General features: G+C 40.7%; 1 protein-coding gene across 4 annotated transcripts; it reads right to left on the bottom strand.

The window, feature by feature from the left end:
- Positions 1–4,289: 4,289 nt before the first annotated feature.
- RAD51D (RAD51 paralog D) lies at positions 4,290–21,494 on the bottom strand. Of its 4 annotated transcripts, XM_074188921.1 has the most exons (10): positions 21,284–21,489; positions 19,999–20,060; positions 19,190–19,308; positions 17,344–17,425; positions 16,552–16,686; positions 15,746–15,841; positions 14,567–14,657; positions 14,359–14,429; positions 13,000–13,164; positions 4,292–9,195 (listed from the first exon to the last, which is right to left on the bottom strand). In XM_074188921.1, the coding sequence occupies exons 1-10, from the start codon at positions 21,363–21,365 to the stop codon at positions 9,112–9,114; spliced, it is 987 nt and encodes a 328-aa protein (XP_074045022.1). In that variant the 5' UTR covers positions 21,366–21,489; the 3' UTR covers positions 4,292–9,111. The 4 variants fall into 4 exon arrangements, with proteins under 4 accessions (XP_074045025.1, XP_074045023.1, XP_074045024.1 ...); XM_074188922.1 differs by lacking the exon at positions 16,552–16,686 and having other exon boundaries at positions 4,291–9,195; positions 21,284–21,492; XM_074188923.1 differs by lacking the exon at positions 21,284–21,489 and having other exon boundaries at positions 4,291–9,195; positions 17,344–17,456.

The raw sequence follows: 21,494 nt of genomic DNA, 5'->3' as shown, positions 1-21,494 counted from the left end.
TTCTCTAACACTGGCTAGCTGTGTAATCTTGGGAAAATCATATATTCTGCTTCAGTCTTCTCATCTGCAAAATCAAAATAATATTAGCTCATAGAGTAGTGCTAATAAAATGAGATAATGCCCAGGAAACCCTTTTTTGTAAATCTTAAAACATCTTATCAATGCTAGCCATTGTTATTATTGTTGTTATTATTATTAGTGAAGAAATACATTGGTCCATGAGAGTTCAGAGATGACATAAGGTTGGGAAGGAGGGGAATAACTAATATTGATGTAATGCTTTTAAGTTCTGCAAAGTGCTGTATTTATATCATTTGAAGATGACAACAACCCTCTGAAAGAGGGGCTGTTATTATCCTCATTTTACAGAGAAAGAAACCAAGACAAATGGAGGTTAAGTGATTTGTCTAAGATCCCGCTGCTGGCAGAATCTGAACTCAGGATCTTCTGAGTCCAAGTTTATTTCTCTTGGCCACTCTCTAGCATTTGAGCTGAATCTTGAAGGCTAGGGTTTCATCTGGTGGAGCCGGAGAGAATAAAATGCAAACTCTTTGGTAATTTGGCATTCAACATTCCAGATAGCAGAAGGAACATTTGGGTCAAGGCACAAAGATAGCAGTGAATAGTTCATTTCAAACTCTTCCCCCGCAATAGAATGTAAACTCATCCTAGAACTGGGACTGGATCTTCTTGACTTTGTATCCTGCCAACTTGCAGGTCAGATCCAGCTAAGGATCACCTAATTCTGTGGTCATCTTCTGGTCAGCTGCCATGCCTACGCTCACACAGCCTTCACCACCCCCACCCACCTCCACTTCTACATAGTGGGTCACAGTGGATATTTGGTTTTTTTTAATAGTATTTTATTTTTTCCCCAATTACATGTCAAGACAATTATTGACATTCATTTTTACAAGATCTTAAATTCCAATTTTTTTCTCCCTCCTCTCCTCTGTCCTAAAAAGGTAGGCAATTTGATAAAGGTTATAGATGTATATCATGGAAAACATTTCCATATTAGTCACAGTTGTGAAAGAAGAAACAGATCAAAAGGGGGGAAAAAAACTGTGAAAATCTCGATGTCAGTAGAATTTTCTTTCATGAGTTTTTTGTTCTTGGCTTTGCTTACTGTGTTGCTGAGAACTGAGTCATTTAGAGTTGATCATCACTCAATGTTTCTGATACTCTGTACAAAGTTTTCCTGGTTCTGCCCACTTCACTTTCCATCAATTTGTACAAGTCTTCCAGTTTTTCTGAAATCTCCTTGTTCATCATTTCTTATTACACAGTAATATTCCATTACATTTATATACTGTAACTTGTTCAGCCTTTCCCCAATTGATGGGCATCCCTTCAATTTCCAATATTTTGCTACCACAAAAAAACTATTACAAATATTTTGCACATATGGGTCCTTTTCCCTGTTTTATGATCTCTTTGGTATACAGATCTAATAGTGGTATTACTAGATCAAAAACTTTGCACAGTATTTTTTGTCTTTGGACATAGTTCCAAATTGCTTTACAGAATGGTTGGATCAGTTCACAGCTCTACCAACAGTGTATTCATGTCCCAATTTTCCTACATCCTCTCCAATATTGATCATTTTCCTTTTTTGCTGTTTTAGTCAATCTGATAGGTGCTCACAGAGTTATTTTAATTTGCATCTCTCTAATCAAAAGTGATTTAGAGCACTTTTTTTTTAGGTTTTTGGGGTTAAGTGGCTTGCCCAAGGCCACACAGCTAGATCATTATTAGGTGTCTGAGACCGGATTTGAACCCAGGTACTCCTGACTCCAGGGCCAGTGCTTTATCCACTATGCCACCTAGCTGCCCCTGAGCACTTCTTTATATGCCTATAGATAACTTTGATTTCTTCATCTGAAAACTGCCTGCTCATATTCTTTGATCATTTATCAATTAGGGAATAGCTTATATTCTTATAAATTTGACTCAGTTTTCTATATAGATGAAAATTGAGAAAGTAACATATGTTCACTATAAAGATTTTTTCCCAGCTTCTGCTTTCCTACCAATCTTGGTTGCTTTGGTTTTATTTGTGCATAAAAGCCTTTTAATTTAATCAAAATTATCTATTTTACATTTTGAAATGCTCTCTATATTTTGTTTGGTCATGAATCTGTAACGACTTCTTTAAGAATTTGGATACTAGGATGGCTGGGTGGCACAATGGATAGAGTACCTGGAGTCAGGAGTACCTGAGTTCAAATCCGGCCTCAGACACCTAATAATGACCTAGCTGTGTGGCCTTGGGCAAGCCACTTAACCCCACTGCCTTGCAAAAACCTAAAAAAAAAATTTGGATACTATACTATGTGGTGCATATATGTTTAGTAGTGATACAGCTTCATTGCCTATGGTACCTTTTAGTATTTAGTTTTCTTCCTTATTTCCTTTAATTTGGCTTATTTTTGCTTTTGCTTTATCTGAGATTACAATTGCTATCCCTATTTTTTTTAACTTTACCTGAAGCATAATAGATTCTGCTCCAGTCTCTTACCTTTATTCTGTGTTGGGTCTCTCTGCTTCAGGTATGTTTCTTATAAACAACATATTGTAGGGCTCTGGTTTTTGATCTATTCTGTTATCTGCTTTTGTTTTATGGGAGACCCTTCCCATTCACATTCTCAGTTATGATTACTGTGTATTTCTCTCCATCCCATTTTCCTTATGTTTATCTTTTTCCTCTCCTTTCATCATTTCCCTCCTAGACTGTGTTTTGTTTCTGAATACTATTTTCACTCATCTGAACCCTCATCTATCAGTTCTCTCCCCTTTCTTCTTAGTCTCTTTTCTTCATTCCTGTCAAGTAAAATAGATTTCTATGTTCAACTAAGTGTTTATATTATTCCCTCTAAGTCAATAAGGCTCAAGCTAAAGCCCATTTGCCCACCTCCCTGTCTTTCCCTTCACTATAATAGGTTTTTCCATACCTCATGTGAAATAATTTACCCCATTCTTTCTGTGCCAAGGGTACTCCTTTTTCTCATCTCTTAATTATTTTATACCATTCCCTCTACCTTATATGAATGTTCCTTCTATCTTGCTATTAAATAATACAATTTTTGAGAATTACAAATATCTTATTTTATAGGGATATCAACAACTCAGCTCCATTGAATCCTTATTTTCTTTTATGTTTTTACCCTTTTAGGCTTCTCTTGGGTTTTGATATTAGAGAGAAAATTTTTGTTTAATTCTGGACTTCTCCTTGGGAAAGCTTGAAATTCTATTTCATCGAATAACCATTTTTTTCCCTTGAAATATTATGCTGAATTTTGCCAGCTAGGTGATTAAATATTTGCTGATTAATTGATTTATTAGTGAGTTGCTGTATGGAAGATTACTCTAGAAAAGGAATGTAATGGTGTTTTGAGCTAATAAGTCAAGAATATATTGAATAGAAAAACAGGGAAATAGGGGCGGCTTAGGTGACACAGTGGATAGAGCACTGGCCCTGGAGTCAGGAGTACCTGAGTTCAAATCTTGCCTCAGACACTTAATAATTACCTAACTGTGTGGCCTTAGGCAAGTCACTTAACCCCATTGCCTTGCAAAAACCTAAAAAAAAATAGATAAATAGAAAAACAGGGAAATCATTGTACAAAATAATAGCAATATTGTACGATAATCAATTTGTGAATAACTTAACTAGTCCAAGCAATACTATGATCTGAGACAATTCCAAAAGACTTATGATGAAAAATGTTATCCACTTCTAAAGAAAAACTGATGGAGTCTGAATGTTTACTTTTATTTAAAAGAAATTTTGGGGGGCTCTGTGGCCTCTTTTGCAACATGGCTAATTGGGAAATCTGTTTTGCCTGATGCACCTGTATAATCTATATCAAATTGCTTGCCTTCTCAAGGAGGGGAAAGGAGAGAGAGAATTTGGAACTTAAAAATTATTTTTAAAAGATTAAAAAGTGGTTTGACATGTAATTGAAGAAAAAATACAGTCTTTAAAAAAAAGAAAAGAGGGAAGATAAAGAGGAGTCAATATAGCAGTTGAGATGATAGGACCAAGAGATAGAAAATTTAGCTTTAGAGAAGAGTTAAGGAGGGAATAATAATTAAAAGCTAGGATTTTAATATTTAAAAAGCTGTGTGCAGGGCTGTTAGGTGGCACAGGGGATAGAGCACCCACCATGGAGTCAGGAGGACCTGAGTTCAAATCCAGTCTCAGATACTTAATAATTACCTAGCTGTGTGACTTGGGCAAGCCATTTAACCTCATTGCCTTGCAAAAACCAAAAAAAAAAAAAAAAGCTGGCTGCAGGTATCCTGTCTTACTTGATTCTCATAATCTGGGTAAAGTAGGTGCTATTATTACAATCTACAGATGAGGAAACTGAATATGAGAGAAGTTAAATGACTTGCCCAGGGGCACATAGCTACTAGATATGTGAAGTTGGATTTGAACTTAGGTCCCCATTACTCCAGGCCCAGTGCTCTTTTTTTTAATTTTTATAAGGCAATGGGGTTAAGTGACTTGCCCAAGGTCACACAGCTAAATAAATATTAAGTGTCTGAGGACAGATTTGAACTCAGGTCCAGTACTCTTACCCACTGCACCACCTAACTCCATCTAAACTGTCCACAGCATGGGAAGACCTGGTTATCTGGCTCTGATGCCCTTTCAGTCTTCAATCTGGGCAGTGGGATACCTGAAGTAGGGAGATTTTGCTGTCTGGAGCTGGAAGAGGAAGGAAGCATGAAGTATTCATGGAAAAAACATTGTATTTGAAGCTAGATCACCTGGGATTAACTCCTACGGTTTTTGATATTTGGTTCTTCTGCAATGATGGACCTCAGTTTCTGTCTCTATGAAATGGTGACCCAGGTGATCCTCTGATCTTTTTGTTGACCCATCCTAGCTCTTCCGGCAGAAATCAAGCCAGAAATTCAAATCATCACCTCCAGAAATGACTTAAAGGAAAACCAAAAAGACCGCAGGATCTTCGGAATATCAAAAAAAGGGAAAGACAGCTTCTTGGCCAGAAGGAGAACAGTGTAGCCCTTGTAATATCTTCCAAGCATTTTTCATTCTTAATTCATCCTTTCTTCCAACATCTCTCCCCTCCACCTCTTGGCCTAAGAAAACACTGATTAAGTGGGATGTCTGTCCCAGAACCTTTTAATGGTTAGGTCATGTTGAGAAGAGGCTGCAAGGTACTCTTGATTGTTATAGGAGAGGGGGAGTGACACATGATCCTTAAATAAGCCACTTAGAGATCCCAGGCTATCTACTCACATGGGACCTTATCTATGAGGCAGAGGTTGTGTCTTAGTCCAAGATCTTGGGGTATCTGAGGACAGACCTGGGACTTTTAACTCCAGTATCCCACTGCCATCCAGACCAGGACACCATGTTTGCCTCTGCTGCCCATCCAAATAGGAGACCCTTTTCTTTTCCTAGGCCAATCATGAAGCTAAGGCAGCATCATCCAGACCATCTTTTCTGTCCTATCTCCCCTTCACTCTAGCTAGGTTCTAGACAAATCTGATCCCCGCTCTTCCTAAAATACAATATTTCATTGCTTGCACAAGTGACTATCCCCTCCTCCAGAATTTCCCAACCCCTCACTTTCCTCTCCTGGAATAATGGTTGATGTGTGTATACACACACACACACACACACACACACACATATTATGGTTTACAAAGCATTTACTGTATTTTAAAACTCATTTAATCCTCACAATAACCCTATGGGGGTACAGTTATTCTCCTTTTACAAATGAGAAAACTGGAGGTCAAAGGACTTGCGGATGCCACACAAATAGACCTCAGAATTTCAATTATTTTTGTTGGCAAAGTGCCTTGTCTAGGGTCACACAGGTAGAAAACGTTTGCAAGTAACATTTGAACCCACAGAGGAGTCCTTTTGACTCCAGATCCAGCCCTCAATTCACTGAATCTCTAGACTCTAAATTAACATTACTCCATCCATCATACCACCCAGACTCTCAAAGAGTGAGTCTGAAGACCCCTGAAGATGTCTGATGCCTATCCGGGGGCTTGATGTCCAAACTGTTTTTATAATAATTCTAAGGTGTTATTTGTTTCTTCAAATACTTTTTCCTTTTCCTACTCTGTAACTATGAGCCAAGATTTTCTCCACATACTTCAACTAAAATAACGTATCAAAGCAGACTGAATGCAGAAGCAGATAGGAGAATTCAGCTGACTTTATTAAGACAGATTAGAGACTTGGCAAAAATATGTAAAGTAATGACATTCTCATTAAATCTTTTTTGTTTTAGAAAATAGTTTTAAAACAAAAAGCCTACAGAATCTGAATGAACACTATGTTCACTTTTCTTTAGGTTTTTGCAAGGCAAATGGGGTTAAGTGGCTTGCCCAAGGCCACAGCTAGGTAATTATTAAGTGTCTGAGACTGGATTTGAACCCAGGTACTCCTGACTCCAAGGCCGGTGCTTTATCCACTACGCCACCTAGATGCCCCTATGTTCACTTTTTAAAAGTTTTTCTGTTTTTCCTTCCTACCCCACGGTTTTCTTTCTTTTCCCTTAGTCCTAATGCCTCATATAGAAAATGACTAATATGTAAACATATTATACCCAAATGCACATATACAAAGTTCAGTGCTGAAGGGAGGGAGGTGAGAAGGAAGGGTGGAAGAAAATTATGTAACTTATAAATATGCATGTGGATAAATGTTGAAAAACTTTCATAACATCTAATTGGAAAAATAAAATTTTCAATAAGAAAAAATATAGTTTTTCATTAAAATGTTACTTATAATATGGAATGAATTTATTATTTATTTAAAATAAATAAATATTTTAAAATTTGGTTTTGGTTTCTAAGATGGTAAAATGCTGATATAGTCCACAGTAAAAAAAAAAAAATTCTTTGGTGTCCTCAATAATTTTTAAGCTTCTAAGACCATAAGTTTGAGAAGCACCATATTATACCATCTGGCTGCCTCCTTCTAAAATTGTTTTATATATTTTTTATGTATTTACATAAAGCTGGCAAAATCAACCACAAATGCATTGGTGTATAGTACATGATAGCAACCTTTTCTTCTCCAGGTGGAAAAATTCTTTGAATTCAGGAATTATGTTAGTTTTATCTTTTTCTCTGTAATATTCCCCCCCTCCGCCCATACACACTTCAGATGAGTGAAAAACAGAGGAGTCAAAATGCAGCCCCAGATTAAAATATAATTGGAAAATGTTTAATAAAATAAAAATATAATACAATTTAGATCATATTAATTTGTGGTTTTTTTGAAGGGATTCATTTCTATTTGAGTTTGACACTAATGTCCTAAAGGACAAACCATATGCTGCTTACCTGCAGAGATGTGACTCCCGACTGGCTGAGAGACTTTTGTTCTTGAAGCCTGTAGGCTCCTTGAGGGCAGATTCTGTATTTTTTCCTGTTATTTCTCCATTCCCTCATTTAGTTCAGTGTCTAACACACAGTAAGTAGGTATAAAACCAGCCATTCTACTGTTACTGAGCCTCTTATCTTCATTTCCCCCCAATCCTTGTTACCTCCAGATGCCCTCCTTTCCCCCCATTGCCTCACTCCTGGGGGTTTCTTTTTTTTTATATAATGTATGAAAATATTTTGTTTTCCAATTATTTCCAATAGTAATTTCTACCTATCATTTTTTGGTAGGTTTTGAATTTTACACAGAAAACAGTCTGATGATCTTTACAATTCCTGGGGTTTTCTAACCAAGGTAGATGACCCTCTCTAAAGGAAGCTATCAGTAAATACAGTCGATAGATTCTCCCATTTGCCTTTTATTTCCCCTTCTCTGTTGTCCTGGGCTGCTTTCCTGATTCCAGACTGATGGCCCTGATGCTGGTGCCAGACAGAGGGGTGATTTCATACCCAGAGGGCAGGAGGCTGGGGTACAGTTGGCAGAGATATATAACTATAGTGGGTCCCTGAGCTACAAGCAATGAATATCTGCATAGAAGAGATCGGCCATGTATTATTTACACCAGCATCAATTTTCCCAGCTGGCTGTCTTGGATGAACTCATTCTCCTTGTTTATGGACACAGCCATGGTTTACCATCTTTGGCTATTCTGAACTGGGAATGGGGCCCCCCTAGGGCACTATGTTTATTAAACAGGTGGCTGGATTCGCCAGCAGCAGGTCACCTCTATTTTCCTTGTTAAATTATATCCCTGGGATAACAGAGAACTAGGTTTCTCACCTGTGCCTTAGTATAGGAACACATGCAGGTGTGTGTGAAATCAAATCAGCCAGAAGAGGATAAAGGAGGAAAAAGGTCTGGTTGAGACCTCATAGGGAGAAAAGGATACACATTTCATTGAGGAGAAATTAGGTGGCTTTGGGTCAGAGCTGCTTACTAGATTTCTTTCTTGTTATTGAGGCCAGGGACAAAAGGGGAGGAATTGTTTCTACTTATAGCATTCAGAAGTGGCTCCTCTTCCGGTGGTGTGACATCCCTAGTTTACAGTTTGGGGAAACTGAGGCATGCTGGAGGTGACATGGGATATAAACAGTTGATCATGACCCTGGTGGCAAGACTCATATATCCAGCTATGGATGCCAGAGAGTGACAAATTTCAGCCAAAGGCTCTAAGAGATGAAGAGAAGTGACAGAACCCAAGCAAGGTGAAGCTTAAGTCCCAGCCTCAGATTGTCTGGCTCACCTGCAGCTCTGTTATCTCCTGTGAGGAGTGATGCTGCTATGGTCTCACTGCAGCCAGGGATGCCCTTCCCTTCTCAGTAAGTATCTCCACTCTAAGGATGAGGTTTGCCCTCTGGGTTCCTCATGCTGGGCCACCTTTTACTTCAGCAGATACAGAATGAAAAGGGACCTCAGAAAGTATCTAATCCAATCCTGTCATTTTACAGATGAGGAAACCGAGGCTCAGAAAGATGAAGCCCCTTGTCCTTGTACACATTATCAGAAGCAGGATTTGAACTCAGCTCTTCCTTCCTAGGATCCAGTCTGGCAGCATTCTATCCAGATCATCTCACTCCTTCTCTGTCTTCTTTTTGACTGCTACAGTTTCCTGTCTGGGAACTGGAGTCTTGGAGCCCTCCTCGTGTTCCAAAGAGGTGATATGGCTATGGCTTGCTCCCTTCTAATGAGGAGCTCTGTTCTGGAGTCTGGCAGCTTCCGATATCTATAATCTCCTGGATTCCTGTGGGCTGAATGGGGACAGAGGAGGGAAGTTAACTCTCAGGCTACAGAGCCCAAGGATGTAGCCTCTTTCACTAGAAGCACTTTGATGCAGCTAGGCAGCTCAGTGGATAGCGCACCAGGCCTAACTCAGGAAGATTTATGTTCAAAATCCAACCTTAGTGGGCAAGTCTGTTTGCCTCAGTTTCCTTACCTGTAAAATGGGGATAATAACAATACCTACCTCCCAGGATTGCTGTAAGAATCAAACGAGATATTTATAAATCTCCTAGCACATAGCAAGTTCTATATAAATGCTAGCTTTTTTTTATTGTCTCCAAATCCAGGTGGAAGGGATAAGACTAGTATCTGCCTAGTATCATAGAAGAGTTAAAGGATATAGATTTAGAACTAAAAGGACCTGGGAACTCATTATAGCTCAATTTTGATTTTGACAGATGAGGATACTGAAGTCAAGAGAACTTAAATGAATTGTACAAGGTCATTCATACGGGGAGAGATGAGACTTGAACTCTGGTCCTGCCCCCCCCACCCAAATCCAGTGCTCTAATTACAGGGTAGGTGAGAGCCCAGAATGATATCTCAGCAATTTCTTTTCTCCTTTGACTTTCTTCCCCATATATCAATAGGGGGGAAGTGGCCATAGTTAAGCTGATGAAAATGTAAAGTGAGGTGATTCCCCCCTCCCTCCACCCACTCATGAATAATTCATAGAATATACATGAATAAAAGGAGAGAACACAGAAGCCTGGCCTTCAGCACAAAGACAGATGGTGAAGGGAATGCAATTTGGTGACTGGCTAAATTGTGTTTATTGTATAGAAGTGTGTTATCAGCGTGTGTTACCTGGTATAGGGAAGAATAAAAACAATTTAAGGAGAAGGACCATACACATAGCTCTCCATAATCTGGCTCTAGTCTGCCCTTCCAGCCTCATTTCTTATAATTCATCTTTACGGATACCACACCCCAGCCAAGTTGGAGTACTTACTGCTTTAGTATTTTATGCCCTGCCTTCAGACTGTCCTCCATGACTGAATTACTCACATGGGATCATAGATTTGGAATTGGGAAAGACCTTAGAGTGGTCACCCAAACCAATCCCCTTCTTTTAGTAAACTAGGATAGAGTACTGGACTTAAAATTGGGAAGGTCAGAGTTTAAATCCTATCTCTAGCTGTGTGATTCTAGAAAAGTCACTTAAGTTTTCCCCTTCTTCAGTGTATCTGTAAAATGAGAAGAATAATAATAGCCTTCCAGGGTTGTTGTAAAGGTTCTATCTAAACCATAATATAAATGCTATCTTGTCATTATCATTATTATCTTATAGATGAAGAAACTGAAGCCCAGAGTGTCACCTAGCTAGTTAGAGTATGAGATAGGACGGGGCTGTCCAACCTTACTTTTCCAAGTTTTTATTGAAACAATAGACAATATATTTTGATTTTCCATTTTAGTGACAGCCCTGAAGTAGTTCAGCTTCCTTGACTAAAGCATTTAGTAAATCCACAGGCAGCCACATAAAATCATTCTGCTATTTTGGACAGCCCTGAGATAGGATATGAATCCAGGTGTTTCTAGCTGTAAATTTGTTGATCTAGCCACCTCTTTTTTTTTTCTGGCAAGGCAATAGGGTTAAGTGACTTGTCCAAGGTCACACAACTAGTAAGGATCAAGTGTCTGAGGCCAAATTTGAACTCAGTTCCTCCTTATTTCAGGGCCAGGGCTCTATCCATTGCACCATGTAGCTGCCCCTGGTCAATTCTTTCTGCTTCTGCCTCTTACCATCTCTAGTTTTCCTTAGGGACTCAAGCACAAATGTCACTTTCTGATTCCCCCAACCTTCACCCTTACATACACAAACACACACATATATACAAACCCAAACATACACAGATATACAGACACACGGACACACACAGTGCAACTTTATTGCTAATTCTTTCTGTCTTCAAATCATCAAAGATTTACTTATCTGTGTACAGAGTGTTCTCTCAATAAAATTGAGGCAAGATCTGTTATTTTTGTTTCTGTCTTGTATATTGCAAACTTTATCAATATTTGTTGAAATGCACAGAAAATACTGATCAATAATGCTCAAGGGCCTGAGACACAAGGTCTTTGTCTAGTTCCATTGCAGTCCTCTGGAAGAACCACAGCCTAACTAGGAGTTACTGGGACAGGCTTTTCAAATTATGGTTATCTAACACTTCTCAATTATAAAAGGTGCCTCCCTAGTACAAAAAATGAATCCCAACAAACAGTCACATTATTCAAACATACACGGCATATTTCCACTGGGCCAGAACCTTCATTCTGGAAGAGGACTATGATGTCAAGGAGGTGATGCCATAACAAGGCACATGGACTGAATTTCAATGAGGGGGGCTGTGCTAAGTCATCAGTCTCGCTTTCTCCTCTGGAGCCATTTGGATTCAGGGGCAGATTTGAATCAGAATGCCTGGAGATGACCCTGGATGCGAGGCAATCCGGATTAAGTGACTTCTCCAAGGTCACACAGCTGTTAAGCTTTAAGTATCTGAGGTCACATTCAAACTCATGTCCTCATAACTCTAATACAAACAACCATTTCATGGGATTCACTAATCCCACTAATCAGAACTTAGATATAACAGTTGCTAATCAAATTTGTGAGAAATAGCTAGGGAGAAAATTCTGAAGGGAGGGTTCCATCTAGAGCAGGGTCTTTTTTGTATCATAGACTCTTTTTGGAATGGTTTAGTAAAACCTAAGGCACATACCCTTCTTGGAATCATGTTTTTTAAACAACTGAAGGAAATGTTAACTTTCAACCAATTTTAGTAAAAAAAAGAAAGACGTAATTGTTTTCCCAACCAAATTCATGGACTCTCTGATCCTGATCTAGAAAGGAAAGAAGAATGGCTGGGACAAAGACCAATGGCATCAAGAAAAGATTTTAACTAAAGGGGGGAAAAAAATGACCTGAGCACAGAGGTTTTTAACCAGGAACTTATAAAACCATAGTTTGACAATTCTATTTTAATAACTTTTCCTTTGTAATTCTGTGTATTTTATTATTCTATGTATTGTATCTTTATTCTGTTTATTTGATCTGTGTATTTTAACTTATAGGTTCCACCAGAGTGCCCAAGGGTCCAGGACACAAGAAAGGTGACAAACCCCTTAGAAGAAAGTCTTCTCAGATTTGACAAAAGGGAGTAGTAAGGCAAGGAGCAGGGAAATAATGCAACTCTAGCCTGCTTTCCAGCAAGATTTTCTTACCTTCCTTCTCTTTATATACCCTAAGTTCTAGCCATAGTACCTGACTAATTCCTGAACATAACTCAATGTGTTTTCTAGCTTCCTGTGCCTTTATTTGTCATCAACAAGCATTTATTAGTATTCGAGCTACTGGGCTCATGATGGACCTTCCTCTGGAATACCTTCCCTACTATTCTCACCTGTTGAAATTTTATTTCTTATTTTTTTATTTCCCAGGGGGGTAAATATTATTTCATTTGATCCCCACAAAAATCCTGGGAGGAAAGGGCTATTTTTGTTCTCATTTCAGAAATGAAGAAAATGAGGCAAACAGAGGTTAAGTGACATTGGGAGGGGGGCAGGAAGGGAAAGGGGAAATGCTCTCCCCCTGAAGGCACAGCTCTAGCATCTGGCCTCTATCTTCTGTCATCCCACCCTGAAAGCAAAGTGGGCCAATGAGTCTAGAATGTACCCCAAATCACCGCTACAGAAAAGAGAGCGAGCAGCAGGAAAAATAAATGACGTCACAAATTCCTTTTCTCTTCCAGCTCTCAACTGTGTCCCCTCACCTGTCGTGAAGACTTGGTCAGAGAGGCCACACGGCAGCCATGTGGGGCTCCCGAGCCTGCCTGGACCTCCAGGAGCACCCGGGTGCTGGGAACAAAACTCCAGGATCTTCCCAGGGCAGGTCTGAGCTTCCCACTGTCTCGATCCCGGGTCACGTGGTTAGTCACCTTCAATAGAAAAGATCAATCCTCATCCACCCAATCCCTCATCATAGGTCAATCCCACAAGTACTAGGGGCAATTTAGGCTAGGTTAGTTGTACATAAAAACAAAGCACTAAACCTTAACTGGATCAGGGGACTAAATTTTCAGGTGGCCTGAGTAATAATAGCGATTTCTAATAATGGCTATCATATACTGGACTTGAGGCTTCCTGAGCACTTTATATATATCCTCGCATTGGATCCTGATAACATCCTTCACAATCAATTCCCTTTTCTTACCAATTCTACCTCTGCCCACCCCCTCCCACATGGGCCCTTCTCTTCTCCACATTCACCCAGGGTTCCCCCATGCTCAGGACCTCCATCCCCTCTGGCCAGGGCTATTACAACAGCCTCCTCATCCCTCTCCCTGCCTCAAACCTCTCTTCTCTCTGATTCCTCCTCATGTGCCAAAGTGATTTCTGAAGAGCAGAATCACTTCTCTGTATCATCACCACTACCCCCATCACCACTGCCATCATCACCGCCACTACCACCATTTATATGATGCTTAAAGCTTTGCAAATATAATTTATTTATTTACATAATATAATTTTACCCTTCTAACAACCTTATCAGGTAGGTATTATTATTGTCATTCCCATTTAACAGAAGAAGAAATTGAGGCAGAGGGTAAGTGACTTGCCCTGGGTCACACAGCTTATAAGGGTCTGAGGTTGAACTTGAACTCTGGTCTGCCTACTCCAGACCTAGTGTTCTATTTATGCTCCTGACGTACCTAGCTGGCTCCTAATCCTAAGATCCTATCATTCTAACCTTGGCTATCTTGTCCAGTGACTTTCTTGTTCGGTGTCCATATGGTTTGGCACAGGTGGTATTTGTGAGGAAAACAGTTTATTACTCATCTTTTATTAGTCTTTATATTGATAGGAAACTGTCTAACCCAAGGTTGGCATCCAGCATACTACCAAGCTGCTTACAATAGAGGTGTGGGTTCCCTCCAAGTCTTTGGGAGGTTCTGTTACATAGATTTTGGACAAAGGCAAGGAATGAAATTTGTCTGATTGGCTCCGTGTAAGCAGCAGGGCAGTTTGAGATGCTTATTGATCCCATATAAATGGGATCCTATTGTTTCAGCCAGAAAACCAAATCCTATCCCTCTGTAAAACCAAGAGAACCAGAGGAAATTAGGGCTCACCAAGACTGCTATTCCCAGTTCCCGAGCCAGGGTCTTGAGCTCTCGGGCAAGTTGCATCATTAAGGCCAAACCTTGGAAAGGAAAAGATGGTTTGGTTGGGAGTGGAAGGGGATATTAAGGGCTAGAAAGTAGGTTCAAGGATAAAGATCCCCCCAAATTTTTCCCACTAATCACAGTGGGATGCCACTGTATTCTAGCCACTACTCACCCTCACCATGCTGACCACCCAAGAATGGAGAGACAACTGCAGAAACAGAATCCACCACCACTATCTTTACCGACCCTGAAGCACTGGTCACCTGGAAAGAAGAAAGACAGTACAAATGGTTCTATGAGGCTACCCTATCTCATACCTACAGCTCCAGACATCCTGGGAAACCTCCTTCTAATGTTCCCCACTTCCCACTTTCACTAGCACTCTCCACATCATGCTTGGACCTCCCAAATCAATGATCCCAGGCCTTGAAGAAGTGAATCCATTTAGCTGATTGGCGACAGAGTGAGTGCAAACTAGCCCTCCAGTGGGAAAAGCTGATTCCTTGGGCCAGACCCAGATTTATCTTCTCATCCTATCCAGCTGTTCACCCAGGATATTTTGCTGCATCCCTGCTGCCATCAGCGGACTCCTTCCTCTCCTTCACAATTCTCTACCTCTCATTCCAATCAAGAATATCATGGTTTGAGTCAGGGGATGACATCTGCTGGCCTCTACTTACATGGTTCTTCAGACCAAGACCCCCTTTCAAGGCCAGCCACCCCTCCTCTAGCTGTGTAGTCTCCCTCATTAGAATAGAAATTTCCTGGGGGCAAGGACTATTTTTTGAATTTGTAATCTCAAGGTTTTGCATATTACTGCAAGGTGGTAGAATGGATTGAGTAGTGGGACTAGAGTTAAGAAGACCAAAGTCTGTGCTGCCAGCACTACCTGCACTACCAGCCTGAGACCAAGTTTAGCTACTTGATAAGAACATAAACAAAATCAAGGAAGAAGTCCCAGCCCCAAGCAGCTTATATTCAAAGGAAAGCTGGGATGGAGGGCAAGTGGCAGGTTCTTTTTGAAGGACTTCAAGCAAGGCCTAGGTGATCGCAATACTCGGGTATATTATACAAAAGATTCTTTCAGGTAGGAGTCTGGCTAGCTGGCCCCAAGGGTCCTTATCTGAACTGTTTTTGACTAGCAGTGGGAGCCTAAATATGTTCCTTCCTTCTTCTGAACCTCTGCCAGACTAGCACCACACCCTCTAGACTTTAAAATCCTAGCATTCTACAATGCCCAATTTAGAAGCACAGTTGGTCAATTCAGAAAGTGACCTGTCACTGGACAATCATCTCAAAAAAACAGGAGACTCTGCCCATATTTCTGAGGGAACCACTTATGGGGGCTCACCTGCTGGGAGATACTCCCTCTGAGGTCCTGTAACGTATCCATCATCTGGAAGATGTCAAACACACATACCACGTGGATCCTCTGCAGAGCCCCTGCCTGGTGAATAGGAGAAATATGGCCATCAGTGTCCCAAAGTCCCTACTTCAGGGTGACGGAAAAACAATGGTTAGTAGGTACTTGATGCTTTAAAATTGTCTTTATATATATATATATATATATATATATATATATATATATTATTTGATTTGATTACCAGCAGGTCTGTAAGATGTAGCTATTATTACCAACATTTTATATGAGATAAGCAGTGGTTAAGTGATTTTCTCAGGCTCATAAGCTAGTAAAAATTCTACTATATATATATATATAGAGAGAGAGAGAGAGAGAGACAGAGAGACAGAGAGACAGAGAGAGACAGAGAGAGGAGTATGGTTATTATTCCCATTTTACAGATGAGGAAACCAAGGCACATAGAGGTTAAAGGACTGACCCAGGGTCACACAGTTGAAAAATAACCAAGGCCAGATTTGAAGCCATGGTTTCCAGACTGCAAGTCCACCACTCATCCACTATGGCATATAGCTGCTTCTGAGGCAAGGGGAGATTGAGATCACTAAGCCTTGAAAGCAAAGTTTAGGATTTCCAGGGAGAACTCTAAAGGCCTTCCAGAAGAAATGACAGGGAAAAGTATCTGAGTTGGGGATAAGAATCCACAGGGAGGCCAGAATAATGGAGGGACCCGTGCCAAGGAAGCACAGGTTCACTCGATTCCACAGGTACTGCAGAGACATCCTTCAGCCCCTCACCTGCTCCTCCTCATCCTCAGTCCTGGCTTGCAGCAGCTGGAGGAGGCGCGAGGCTGTCAAGCCTCCAGTGGAGTCGATGTATAGAACATTCTGCCCCAGGCTGTGGGCCACATTGGCAGCTGTGCAGAGGCACACCTGGGTGGAGGTTAGAAGAAGAGGGCTGAGCTCTCCCCAGACTACCCAGGGCCTTCCTGGCTAGCCAGGCTGATTGAGTTGCTCGAGTCTTCAGACAATTCACATAACCTCTGAATTGCTGCCTGGGGTTCCCTTCTCTACAGAAGCTGTTACCTTGCTTAAGGAATGACTGGTTCCCACTCAATTAATTATCAGTCAGTAAGCACTTATTAAACTTCTACTATGAACCAATACAGTAGGTAGTAGGCACCACAGTACTACAGAATGGAAATAGAGAAGCAAAACAAATCCCTCTCTCAAAGTGCTTACATTTTATGAAGTAGTGGATCTACCTGTCACCTTACCTGTTCTGTTTCCAGGTAAATCAAAGGAACAACGGATGGAGCTATTACTAACAGAAATTAGACCTAGGATAAATTAGATTGTTGGGGTGAATAAAGGTGGTCCAGAGGACATTTTGATGACCCAAGGGAAAGGGAGTGGCCAGAGGGCAATTGCCACCTACATTTCTGGTGGTAAAGTTTGGGATGGGAATTCCAGAGCCAGAAGAATGGAAATATGCCTTTCCAGAGAAGAAGCCAACCCCCACCTCTGTGATGTTGCTGCTTGATACAGAACCCTGATGTGCCCATACTAGGTAAAGCTCTGATATCATACCTGGGTTTTGCCACTGGCTGGGGCTCCGGTGATTTCTGTGACTTCTCCAGTGTAAAGGCCAGAGTCCAACAGCTTATCTAGGCTATTAGCAGGGGAGAAGAGGAGAGAATCCTCTTTGGAGGAAGAGGAATGGAAAAGAAGAAAAGAATAATCCTCTCCCATCTCTTTCCTCATGACCATATATAATACTAGAAGGCAACTTAGGGACCATGAGTCTAGCCTTGGCATGATGATGAAACTGAGGGTCTAGTCTTTGTATTTTATAGATAAAGAAACTGAGGGTCACACACTAATAAAAACAGGATGTGAACCCAGGTTTACTTGACTTCAAACCCAGCACTTGATTCAGAATATCACTAGTGACTTTCTCTTCAAATCCAAATTCTCAGTCTTTATCCTACAGCCTCTCTTTGAGGGCTGGAGATTGTCCAACACTATTCCTTAAAATTCTCCCTTTGTGTAGCTTCTATGACCCTGATATCCTGGTGCTCTCATCCAAGAACAATTTTCTTTGCCTCCTTCTGTGGCTATCTCCCAAGAGTCTGACTTGATCTTTCTGCTTTCCTTTGAGTTTTGACAAATACTCATCTGCTCTCCAAGGTGGGGGGGGGGGGTGTAGAGGTTTCCCCTATAGGCTCCAGAATTGGAAGCCAATGGTTAAATTTTTCAGTGTGATCATTTATTTCATCAACAAATGCTGCAAAATGTTAAAGGTCTGGATTTAAGAAAGTGAAGGAAAAAATGTTAACTATAGATAGATAGGTAGATAGATAGATAGATAGACAGATAGATAGATATATTTTAGCTGTCCAGTCGTTTCAGTCATATCTGACTCTCTGGGACTCCAATTCCGGTGGATATCCTGGAGTGATTTGTGATTTCCTTCTCCAGCTCGTTTTACAGATGAGGAAACAGAGGCAAGCAGGGCTAAGCGACTTGCCCAAAGTCACCCAGCTAGTTAGTGTCTGTAGTCATATATGAACTTAGGCCTGAGTATATAATAATACATATTTAAAATGTTGTTTATACTTTTTTTTCCTGGAGAATCAGCTGTTCAACATTTACCAACATTTCATATTTCCATCTGCCTTTAAAGAAGACCTACAGAAGGATATCCTGTTGTCACTTCAAACTCATTGTCTAAAATGAACTAATCATCATTTCCTTCAGACCAGCTTCTCTTTTTTGTCCTTTAAAAAAATATTTTATTGGTATAAACTTGACAAATATAAACAAACCTGAACATTTCCTTATCTACCCCAAGAGAAAGGAAGTATTTCTTAGTTCTATTTTATGGATGAGGTGATCTAAAAAGAAAACAAAAGCCACACCAAAACATTTCCTTATAAAAACAATGGGGAAAAAAAGGATTGTGTAGGACACTATGAACCACTATTAAATTTCACATGGTGATTTGGCATGTATCAATCTCCTCTCCAAATTCCTCTCCACTCCCAACTTTACCACTGACCTAGAAAAAAATAAGAATATAGTTTCAGGTTTGGATTTAACTTTTTTTTATTGCCTAAAATATAGGAAGTTGGGAGCAGGGATTATTCTCCTTAATTTATTTACATTCAAAGTCACTAGACTGCAATTCACTGTGACTAAAACAAATAAAATCCAGGCCCTGCCCTCCAGGTTTGTAGGGGAAATGCATACAAAAACCTCCTCTGTGGAGAGGAAGAAACCTAGTGGCAGGAAGAAATGGGAATGTTGGTCCCCTCTCTCCCCCTCATCCTCCACTCCCAGACCACATAGCCCTTCTCTGAAAACAGACTTGGGGTGACCGGCTTCAAGTCTCTAAAGCTAAGCCTGGAAATTGGGTCCCTTTCCCAAAACATACCTTGCAATGCCTGTAGCCAAGATGGCAGTGGAGGTCTTGAGCTCTTCATAGACATCAGCACCATTGAAGGGGAAAGAGGAGAACTGAGCCAGTAATACCCTCCTCACAGCAACTAAGGCCTGCCTCCAAAACAGCCCAGAAAAGGGTGGATTTAGGAACAGAAGACATTTTATTTTTTAAAATGTTATTTTATTTCTGTTGCTAGTTTCCATTTTCATATCATATTCATCTCCAAAAATAGTTCACTCTCCCTCCAACTCTCTTTCCCCAGAGTCAGCCAGTATAACAAAGGTTAAAAAAAGGAAAAAGTTCAACATAGCCATCATACACATCAACCCTATCTGGTTGTATATGGAACATTCCAAATCCATAGTTCGCCAACTTTGAAAAGAATAGAAGCATATTTTCTCAATTTTGAGAAACAAACATGCTTATAGGAGGCTTTGAAAATATGCAAAGATGAAGGAGATCAAGGCCTTCCTTATTCCTTCTAATGAAATGATTATTGCACGTTAATAAATAATAACTGCAGTTATTTTTCTAGGGCTTTCAGGTTTATAACATTCACATGCTAAAGGATGACTTCTATGCATAAGAGAGTCTGACACTCCAAAGCCACAGGAGCTTGGGCCAGTTAGGTGATGCAGCAGGTGGAGTCAGCCCTGGAGTCAGAGAGTTCAAATTCGGCCTCAGACACTTAATAATTATCTAGCTGTGTGACCTTGGGCAAATCTTAACCTCATTACCTTGCAAAACAAACAAGCAAAAAAGACAACAGGAGCTCAGCTCCAAAAAAACAGGCCCCTCACCTTATAAGACAAGGAACATTTTCGAGATACTTCTTCCAGCTCTGCAGAAACAAGGTCCACCACTGAAATGAGATTCAGAATGCAGGAAATGAAGCTCCCCCAACCCATCCACCCATCTCCTCAGCCCCAGTATCCTCCTCTGAGGTCAGAAGGGAAGTCACATAACAGAAAACCTACAGAGCTGCTCTCTTCCTCAGTGGTACCCACTGACTGATTCAAATTAATTCAACAACTCATTAGGGCTTATTATTGTCCAATAATTATTCAACAATTCAAAAATTTTTAAGGACTGGGTACATCTTCCTGCACTCAGGAAGATCTGAGTTCAAATACAGCCTCAGGCATTTACTAGTTGTAAATGGGCCAGTTACTTCACCCAGTTTGTCTCAAGTTTCCTCATCTGTCAAATGAGCTGGAGAAGGAAATGGCAAACCACTTCAGTCTTTTTTGCCCAGAAAACCCCAAATGGGGTTTCAGATACTCTGAAACAAATGGACAACAAAATCAGATGCACTGTATTAGAATAATAATGAACATTTATATAATATTTTAAAGTTTGCAAAGTACTTTACAAACTTATTTGATCCATGATCCTGCAAGGTAATATTTTTGAGGAGAAATTGAGAAAGGTTAAGTAATAATAATAACAATAATAATAATTGCTAGTATTTATTTATAAGTTTTTAGCTTTATGTGTGATGTCTCTTCTGACCCTAAGAACAATCCTGCCAGATAGATGTCATTATTATACCCATTATACAAATAAAGACACTGAGACTGAGAGGTTAAGTAGTAATAATAATGTTAATATTACGGGGCAGTGGCCCTGAAGTCAGGAGTACCCGAGTTCAAATCCAGCCTCAGACACTTCATAATTATCTGTGTGGACTTGGGCAAGCCACTCAGCCCCACTGCCTTGCAAAAAACTAAAATAATAATCATAATAATAATACTATTACTATAGTCATTGTTTAAATGATCAATTTATATTAATAAATAATAAGTTACCATTTATCTAGGGCATTCAGGTTTACAACCTTCACATCTCTTGCAAGGAAGGTAGTGTGATTTATCTCCAGTTTACGGATGAGGAAACTGAGGTTGGCAGAGGTCCAGGACCACATGGCTAGGGTAATGCAGGCCCTCTCCACTGAGGTGGCACCTAGCCATCTGCTGAGGGTGCCAGGCAGGATTTGAACTCGGGTTCCCTGGGTTCTCTCAGCAGAGCCTGCCTCTCCCCGTCACTCCCTGCATACACGCCTGCCCCCATGCACTGCCCCTTTACCTGTCCTGATGCCAATGCCCCTCAGCAGCTGGATCATCTCCTGGGTGAGGCCCGGACAAAGTCCCGCCCTGAGCACCCCCATCCTCGGGGCCCTGCAGGGAGGAGCCGGTCAGGCCTCCTTGCAGCCCCAGGAGCTGCCAAGGGCTGGGCCCGGGGCCCCGCGGTCCTACCAGGGGGCGGCAAGCACGGCGCATCCGGGCAGCTGGCGGGG

The sequence above is a fragment of the Macrotis lagotis genome, chromosome 5, assembly GCF_037893015.1.
Source record: "Macrotis lagotis isolate mMagLag1 chromosome 5, bilby.v1.9.chrom.fasta, whole genome shotgun sequence".
Taxonomy (NCBI): domain Eukaryota; kingdom Metazoa; phylum Chordata; class Mammalia; order Peramelemorphia; family Peramelidae; genus Macrotis; species Macrotis lagotis.
This window is presented reverse-complemented; position numbering and strand designations above follow the sequence as displayed.